The sequence below is a fragment of the Megascapheus bottae genome, chromosome 11 (assembly GCF_031878675.1).
Source record: "Megascapheus bottae isolate mThoBot1 chromosome 11, mThoBot2.hap1, whole genome shotgun sequence".
Lineage (NCBI taxonomy): Eukaryota > Metazoa > Chordata > Mammalia > Rodentia > Geomyidae > Megascapheus > Megascapheus bottae.
The window spans coordinates 11684971-11694710 of record NC_143519.1 but is presented as its reverse complement, the minus strand read 5'-3'; the positions used below and the strand labels follow the sequence as shown (position 1 = coordinate 11694710).

Sequence of the window (9740 nt, the reverse complement as noted above, 5' to 3'; positions counted from 1 at the left end):
CCTAATAGAAGCTCCTGCCTGACGTTCCGGCAAACAAGATTGCTGAGAACAACTGCTACTAATTTTGTTTGCTTATTTATTAGTAGAAAGGCCTGAGTCTTTCTATCCTGGATACAAGCCAAAGTAAATGGGTTGGTTCACCACTCTTGGTGCCTAATGACCAACTTGAAAGTAGGAAGTCAGAACTGGGTGGGTAAAAAGGGGGGTGCTTTTTAGAAAATTCACTTCAAATCTATAAGTCTAAAGTTTTTGGTTCTTCCCATTTCATTCCCAGATCATTTGTTGAGAAAAGCAACAGGCGATTCAGCAGTACTCTTTAATGCAAGCGCAGCCTTGGATTGGTTTGTTTTGTTAATGTATCCGGGTTCTGATTGCTTCAACAGAACTTGATTCAATTTACTGACTTTAATGAGTCTATTATATTTGCTTTGAAAGCCACTTTCAAATGAGTGTGCCAAAATGAAAGCACATTTGGCAAGGCAAGACAGTTGATAATTTCCTGTAGCAAAACTGTAATTGTGGCTTGTGATTACATTAGAATAATATTTTTTAAAAATCGATGTGCCGCAACAATCTGTCTGATGGCAGATGCTGAGAAAAATGTGTTTCTCTAAGGGAGATGTGTGTGCTTTAGCTCTCTCATCTGCCTACTGTCAGCAAGCTCACTATTTCTCCATCAGGCTTTTGGGGGGAAGCAGTACTGGGGACTGAACCCATGACTTTTGCATGGGCTAGCCAACAGATCTACTATACCTCTCCCCCATCAACCCTCAATCAGACTTCTAGACTCAAAACTACTTGGTGCCTTGAGTCTACAGCTGAAGAGAATATACTATACACACAAACTGACATGTTAACTTGAAACCCCTTCTTAAGAATAATTTTTAAAAGGGTGAGGGGAGGGAAATGGGGACAAAAACATAAGAAGGCATAATGCACCTTCTCTCTGGTGAATATAACTGTAGCCCCTCTATACATTACAATAAAAAAGAATAATTTTTAAAAGATTGTATCCAACCATAAGTAACAGTGTTTTCAAGAAATTTGGCAAAATCTGAAGACATTTGTGGTATGATTTGGATGGAAGGAGGCTACTGGCATCTAGTGGTTAAAAATCAAAGCTGCTGAAAAATATTCTACAGCTCCAGGACACCTTCTCACAGAAGACCCTACATGGCAATAGCTACAAGTTTGAACCCTGCCGTGTACCCTTAATAATGTCCCTTTATTAAAGTCTCCTCTAATCGCCCAATTACGCTACACATCTGTTTCTAACTGATTGATGCAGTGCCAGATTTAGGAAAGTTTATGTTACCGGATTTCAGAATTGTGAACAAGGAACTGTGACCGGTACAAGAAAAGCACAGGAGACTATCTTGATAGCCTAGTGGCAGAAAAGACTTCTCAAGCAGAACTGAGAAAGCATAGAACACTGAGGAATTTGATGACAACAAAATTAAATATGTGTTTCCCCAGAGATAGATACTATAGGTAAAGGATGGTCTAGGAGAAAAAACAAAAGCTGAAAAGACACTAATATCCGGAATCCATAATGATTCATCAGTGAATGACCCAGGGAGCAGGAAACATAGAACAGAAACTTCCTCCTTTGGACTCTGTAAATGAGGAGAGTGAGTAGCCAAGGAGACTCTATTCCCAAAAGCCAAAGCAAGGATAGGCTCTGAGAACCGTAAGAGAGAAACAGCACAGCTGCTAAGTGCAAGGCGACAGAAGTAGAAAAGGTTCTAGCTTCAGTCCCAGTTCCCTCGGAGGTACAAGAGGCTGAAGCCTCTATGACGGGGGCCTGGTGGCTTCACGACTTCAACAACAGACTGGCAGACTTCACTGTGGGGGCAGATACACACCTCTCCAAATCCTAAACTCCACTGTGGCGATTTGGTGGAAGAAACCATATGCTCTCCCTCAGTGTATGACAAGCTAGAGTCAAACAAGATTCTCTCTTCCTCCCCTCCCTCTACCCCGAAAGCTACAGTGGGAAGACCCCAGCTTGATACTGAGGTAGTCTGGCTATCTGATGACATTAGCTGCGTGCAAGCAGCCTGCAGCTAGCCAGGCTTCGAGACAGCCTCAAACCAAGACTTAGTAGCAACCATCAACAGGAGGTGGGGAATTTCTGGGCCACTCAGTTAGTGTGTTGGTAACAGACTGCTCCTGGAAATGGACAAAGAGAAGAGGAAGGTAATGCAATCACGAAAATAGGAGAAAAACAATCAATCACATCACAGACGCAGATAAGAGAATGAAGAGCAGGAAAAAATCAAATCCTATTGAAACGACACAATGGCAGGAATTACTGCATACTTTTGAACATATCTGCTTTTATCCATGAGACTACCAAAACGGGAAGATGTTGGCAGGGGGTCTGAGAAGGACAGTGCAGATGGGCTCAAGGGACAATGTAGAGATGCTGAGGAAAATCAAGTATCAAGAATACTAACCCTATGGGCTGGGAGTTTTGCCTAGTGGTAGAGTGTTTGCCTAGTATGCATGAAAACCCAGGTTCAATTCCTAAGTACCACATACATTGAAAAAAGCTGGAAGTGGTGCTGAGGCTCAAGGGGTAGAGCTCTCACCTTGAGAAAGTCCAAGGACAGTGCTCAGGCCCTGAGCTCAAGCCCAGGACTGGCAAAAAAAAAAAAAAGAATACTAACCCTAACCACCAATTCTTTCCCTGGCTGTACTAGTGCAGGGATCCTCACAAGTCCATAAGAGTCACAAGGAACCTGTTCATTGCAGTGTTGTTACAGCAACAGAGGGAACTGAAAGCACCCTATTGTTAACAGGTCTAGGCTGAGCCCAGATGGTTCTGTGTCACTGAAGTAAGAACTGAAGGATGGGCTAAGCCAAGGTTGAATCAGGAGTGGGTTTCTTACTGTGGAAGCACAACCCAAGGGAATGCTTGAGCAGCTTTTGTGGAAACTCTCAAGGCCTCAATTTTCTACTGGGAATTTTAGATATCCTGGAGGTGTTTATTCCTGGAAACTGAGTTCTGTGTCATTAACTCTCGGAGCGTGGATTCATTGTTATTATGTCCTCCCAAGTATCTGTCAGGGGAAGTTTGGGACTTGATGGTTAAATCAGACCTGCCATTTGGCTCTACTGGGCAACATGAGACATTCTGTAAGCCAGGATTAAAAAAAAAAAATCGATGTTCAAGCCATTTTCCCCCCAGCTCTCGTGTTTCATAACTTCCTGAATAATTCCTATATTACTATGGCTCTCATAGTAGATGGGGCACAGGAAAATTGTGGTGGATTCTTGCTGTGGAATATGCTATGGCTGCTAGAAACAATAGATTAGACTCACGAGCTGTGGAGCCAAGAAAACGGAGAGCCAAGAAGATGAAAACCTCCGAGAGAGAGGTTTGTTGTATGCTCCCATTTTTACCAATTAACAAAACCTGCACACCAAGAAAATGTGTTTCATTTCTGAAGAATAAACGTGAAGCACAACCACGACCAGGAAACAGTTTCTTGTGGAAGAAGCAACTGTCATAGAAAGAAAAATAGCCACAGTGATTGGGAATAAAAAGGAATGAACCAGAGAGTGGTTGGTATGGTGCAAAAATAATGGATGGTGCGGAAGTGGTGCTGTAGCTCAAGGGGTAGGGCGGTAGCCTCAACTGAAGAGCTCAAGAACAGCGCCCAGGCCCAGAGTTCAAGCCCCATGACTGACAAAAAAAAAAAAAAAAGAATGGATGGTGTATCACTGGGGTGAATGATCAATCCAACATCTGCCCCTAAAATCAGGAAACAAAAGCTGGACGTGGTGGCTCACGCCTGTGATCCTAGCTACTCAGGAGGCTGAGATCTGAGGATCACCGTTCAGAGCCAGCCTGGGCACTAAAAAACATGAGACTCTTATCTCCAGTTAACCACTAGAAAACCGGAAGTGGCACTGTGGCTCAAGGGATAGGGCAGTAAACTTGACCTCAAGAGCTCAGGAACAGCGTTCAAGCCCCATGACCCATCCCTCCAAAAAGTCAGGAAACAAAAGAAAAGAGATGGAAAGGAGAGGAAGTGGAAGGAAGAGAAGAAGGCAAGAATTACAGCCAAAGCATCTTAGCTTGGAAGAGCAATGTACTAAAATACAGTGGGAGGCAGAAAACCTGTGCAGATCAGGGAAGGGGTTCTGAGAACAGATGATGCACTGGGCAGTCCAGAGCCTGCCCTCCAGGGAAGTGACTTCCACCTCAGGCTTTGGCTGGACCTCTCTAATAAGCTAACTTGGCTTCTCAGGGCAAGAATGACTTCCTGTTTGCCAGCAGGTGGCAGTGTAAGTGGAAGACAAAGTAGGAGCAGGGAACTTGCTGGGATTGGTTACTTTTACTTATCTGTCTTTTCTCTCCATCATTCCCCATTCAACAAAATCTGAAAAATGGAGACCACCTCTTTAACCTAGGCCAAAGGGACTCCCATGTGTATTATGCCATTATAATTATTTCACTCCTCTAATTTAAAAAAATAAACATAAGAACTGCGTGTATGGGCTGGGAGTTTGGCCTAGTGGTAGAGTGCTTGCCTAGCATGCATCAAGACCCAGGTTCAATTCCTCGGTATCCCACATACATAGCAAAAAAAAAAAAAAAAAGCCGGAAGTGGTGCTGAGGCTCAAGTGGTAGAGCTCTAGCCTTGAGAAAGTCCAAGGACAGTGCTCAGGCCCTGAGCCCAAGCCCAGGACTGGCAAAAAAAAAAAAAAAAAAAAAAAAAAAAAAAAAAAAAAGAACTGCGTGTATGTATAGAGGGGAAGGGAAAGTGAGAGAAATTATAAGCAGGAGCTCAGTCTTCCTGGGAAGAGATTCATGACAGGTATACCTTTGTGGGGGTGTCTGTCTTTGGGTAGATAAGGGAAGTTCAGAGATAGCCCTGTCTGTGACTGCTGTCCTAGGCTTGCTGTAATCAGTTTACCAAAATGGCACAATTTAGCATGGCACTCTCTGAACTCCTTGGAAATGTTTAGAAGTACACGGCCAAAACAAAACAAAACCCATCATGCTCTTTGAAGAGACATTTTCTTTCTCTGTGTGTGTGTGCATGCTAAGCAACCATTCAAACCTGAGTCACATCCCCAGACCTTGAAGAGAAATTCCTCAAGATCTCAAAAGCACAACTTTCAGAATTTGACCTGGGTTAAATGAAGAGTTTATCAAATGGTCATAGAATGATAACCATCCACTGGAGAGAGAAATCTACAATATAAATAGTTATCAGGGGAAAAGAACATGAGAAGGGATATCAACGTTCAAGAAGTTATGCACCCACTACCTGACAAAAGTCACTGTAACTCCTCTATACATCACCCTAACAATAAAATACAATAAAAATTATTTTAAAAAGTCACCAGAAAAAGACTACTATCCTATATATGTATGTATATATAAACACATGTAATGTGTAGAATAGAATATACATATATTTCTATATATAGTTAAAGATAAATTATAAAACAGAAGACAATGAACCAGATAAATGAACAAAAGTTTCAAGTTCCAATGTAAATAAGAGCACAATTAGCCAAGAAATACACCCCAAAAGATACTTACCTTCAGTAATCACAAGTATAAACTAGTCATCGTAATGGTATCTTTATACTTATCAAACTGGCCTAAGTAAAAGTTATAAAGTAGAACAATAAGGAGCTCTAACTCCTAGAAGGACTATAAATTGATATACAACAAAGCCTTTTATCATTATCTACAGTTAAATGAGCATTTTCTATATCTTAGCAATGCTACTTCTAGGATTTTTTTCTTACCCTCGAGATAAAGATAAGCTTGTTTTGATGCACAAGGACAATTTCACAAGAATATTTATAACTGTGTCAATCATGACTGGAGGGAGAAAAGATAATACAAATGAATGTTCATCACTAGGAAAATGGACACATTTTGATCTGTTCGTTTAATGAAATACTATATCCAGCTAGATTTAATGGGAGATCAATACATTCGTGAACACGAATAAGTCTTAGAAGATTGTGTAAAAATAGGTTACAATGAAAAGAAACAACCCGACAATGTGGCTCCATTTATGACATGATTCAAAAGCATGCAAAATCAAAGCAATTGGTCTAATAAACGTTAAATGTTACTGTATAATTTGTACTTTGTAATATCGGATAGTTGCATGGTTGGTTGAGCTCCAGGGAATTAAGCATTAACTCTGGTGCTAGGTAAAAAGAAGAATCTGCAAAATCAAAAGCTTTTAAAATTCCACTACGAAATTTGGGTAAATATCTCTGAAGGCAACGGGATTGTTTTAGGCAACCTTTATCATGCCATTGGCAAATGGTATTGTATTCTAAATTCCTGGCTGGCCCCAAACCATCTCTCTGAGTATGAAGGATTGTCACCTGCCCACACCATCTTGAGGGTCTGTTTGTCAAAGTGCTCTTGGTCAAGTGGAGGCCTAGACTACCAAGGCACTCTCTCCAGAGCAACGCCACTGCCCAGGCTGAGTGACATGTCCAGGGCACAGATCTCAGGTCTGGTGTTTGGTGTCGGAGGATTCGGAGCTCTTGTTGCTGCCACCGCTTCCAATGAGTGGAAAGTCACCACGCGGGCTTCCTCAGTGATAACTGCCACTTGGGTTTACCAGGGTCTGTGGATGAACTGCGCAGGTAACGCCCTGGGCTCTTTCCATTGCCGACCACATTTTACTATCTTCAAAGTAGAAGGTAAATATGAGAGTGTGGCTTGGGGTGGGAAGGAACGAGGCTGGATTCCGGGGGGGCTGTGGCTGGCCACCTGTTAAGTCCAGGTGTATGGTGAAGTGTGGGGTCTGGCTTAGTTGGAATGAGGTGTCTGAGTGCTGACTGAAAGGGTAAGATCACATACCTGGCAAAGGAAAAGGAAGGCTACTCTCATGGGTCTTTTAGAAATGCCCAATTAGAATAAATGGACTTGAAAGGGTGGGAATAACTGGATTGTTTTAGATAGCTACTTTGAGTCTCTAAGGAGACTTGATGAAGGCTTGCTGGTATTGTTTCATGCTGGATGAACTTCCATTGATTTAAATGAACCTTTCCTTTTGGTTACTTTCTCTCCCTTCCCTCCCTCCCTCCCTCCCTACCTCCTTCTCTCCCTCCCTCGCACTCTCCCTTCCTCCCTTTCTCTCTCCATCCCTCTCTCCCTTCCTTTCTTTTTTCTAGTGTGTGGGAAAATTATTGCCTTTATGCATTTTCAAAACTCTCTTACAAGGATGTGTGTCTGTAGAGAAAATATTTCTTCTTTTTTTTTTTTTTTGCCAGTCCTGGGCTTGAGCTCAGGGCCTGAGCACTGTCCTTGGATTTTCTCAAGGCTAGAGCTCTACCACTTGAGCCTCAGCACCACTTATGGCTTTTTTCTATGTATGTGGTACTGAGGAATTGAACCCGGGTCTTCATGCATGCTAGGCCAGCACTTTAACCACTAGGCCAAACTCCCGGCCCCAGAAAATATTTCTTTTAAAGAGACATCCTCATGCCATTATACTCCTAAATTGATATGTTGAACTGAAATCCCCCCCCCCATTTTTTTGTGGGTCATGGGGCTTGAACTCGGCTATCACCCTACCCTTGAGTCAAGCCCCATTTCCCATTTTCTAGAAGTTAATTGGAGATAAGTGTCTCAGGTCCTTTTATGCTGGGGCTGGCTTTGAACCTTGATCCTCAGATCTCAGCCTCCTGACTTGCTAGGATTACAGGTGTGAGCCACTGCACCCGCTCTGAAATCCTTTTGTACAACTATTAATATATACATATATTTATTTATTTAAAAATCAAATGAAAAGACATCTGCCTGCCAGAGGCTAATCCAGGAAAGAATCCTCATTTGCTTTGAAGTCCTGGAAGCATCACTGTGTTCACTACTCTGAAATGTTGATAGCTTTTACAAAGCTGCCCCTGCTGGGAGTTTAGTATGTTAAAGATTGCTCCTGGGTTTTGGTAAAATATAATTTTTACCATCAGCTGAGAAAACTGTACCTTGGCCCTGGTCAAGAAAATGGAATCACATTTTAACTAGGAAGTTACTAAAGCATAATGTTTTATGGGGTTTTGTGGCAGCTACGCACACCATTAGCCTTCAGTGAGTGCCAAGGGATTAAGAGATAATACTTAGGCAAAGCCAGGAGATTTGCAATGACAAGCAATGGATACTGAAGCATGGCCATCCTAAGAAGGCCTTTGAATAACATTACTTCTCTAAGCAACCTTTTGGTGGGATTCATGCTACGTCTGGTCTTAAACTTGAGCTTTTTAACTTACTTAGAAGTTATTTTTCTGTTCCTTTTAAAAATTTTATTCATCTTGTGTTTGTGTGGTACCAAGGAATCAAACCTAGGGCCTCATGCATGCTAGGCAAGCACTCTAACCACTATGCATCATTGCCAGTCCCTTTTAGAGGTATTTTTAAAAAACTACTTCAACCATAAGAAATTTGCCTCAAAAATGTGGAAGGAACAGTGTGGGTGAAGACACTGTTATTTTCTGTATACCTCTTGGGGTCTTTTCTCCTCAGTCCATTGAGTAGCAAGTGGAAGATCTGGCATGAGGATGAATTTGGTTCTTTGTTTTTAAAGAATTAGTCTCTTTTAAAACTATATTGTAGTTGGGTGCTGGTGGCTCACACTTGTAATCCTAGCTACTCAGAAGTTTGAGATCTGAATGAAGATCATAGTTTGAAGCCATCCCAGAGAGAAAAATCCCCATGAGACTCTTATCTCCAATAAATCACCAGAAAACTGGGAGTGGAGCTGTGGCTCAAAGTGGTAGGGCTCGAATCTTGAGCACAAAAACTCAGGGTCAGCAACAAGGTCCTGAGTTCAAGCCCCGTGACCAACAACAAAATGTTTTTCAGTAAAGATTTACAGTGTTAAATATCTGGCAGCTCTCTCAATGCTAAATATTTCTAGTTTTGTGATAAATATGAGCTGCTTTTCGCTGCAAATTCTGAGCATGGGATCCAGGAGGCATTGCTAAAAGGAGAAATTTGAGCCAAATCATAGTTACCTTGGACAGGAATTCAAACATTTGCCTTGTGCTTCTACTGCTTATTATACATATATAGAGAGATAAATATATTTGAAATATATTAAATATTTAAGATATGTTTGAATATTTGAAATATATATTTAATTTGGTAAGTATAATGACAGTCTAGCCTAAAGAGCATTTGCAATGAGGACAAAACTGAATTCTAAGCAGAAAACTGTGGCATGCTCACGTGAGGACTGAGCACTGAATTTCAGCTCAGCAGATGTCAAAGTGTGCTTCTTTTGTGAATAGCTGGGAGACTCTCTGAGTCTCATCCACAGATTTTTTTCTCCTCCACGAATGGAGTGTAATCTAGTCTTTTAAGGCATCCAAGTTCAATTCAAGAGCTCTAACCCTTGGCACTAGGTGTTTAACGAAGAATCAGAGCTGTAAAGACCTCTCTATTAGAAATGTTCATGGGACTAAACCCTCCCCTCATTCATCTATTAGCTTGCCTGGCTTCCTTTGTTTCTGAGTATTTAGAATCATATTTGATTCTGGGGTGAGATAGGTTTAAGTAACCTCAAATGACCTCACATTCCAAGTAAAGATGCTAGAATTCCACTGGGATGAAACAAAAGGCTGCTGTGGAAACTAAAGTGGGCTTTAAACTTTCATGTGAGCAAAATCTTACCTAACCATCACTTTTCTTCTCTATTTTCATTCCCTGCTTCTTCAAATACCCCATCGCTGTTATCTAACTGATA

General features: G+C 41.6%; 1 protein-coding gene across 1 annotated transcript in view; it reads left to right on the top strand.

Moving 5' to 3' along the window:
* The first annotated feature begins 6243 nt into the window (after window positions 1–6243).
* Cldn10 (claudin 10) overlaps window positions 6244–9740 on the top strand; it is a 64452-nt gene continuing 60955 nt past the window's right edge. The window contains exon 1 of the mRNA XM_090341964.1: window positions 6244–6696. Within this exon, the coding sequence (XP_090198090.1) occupies window positions 6483–6696 (214 nt within the window). The 5' untranslated portion in view covers window positions 6244–6482. The remainder of the gene's footprint in view (window positions 6697–9740) is intronic.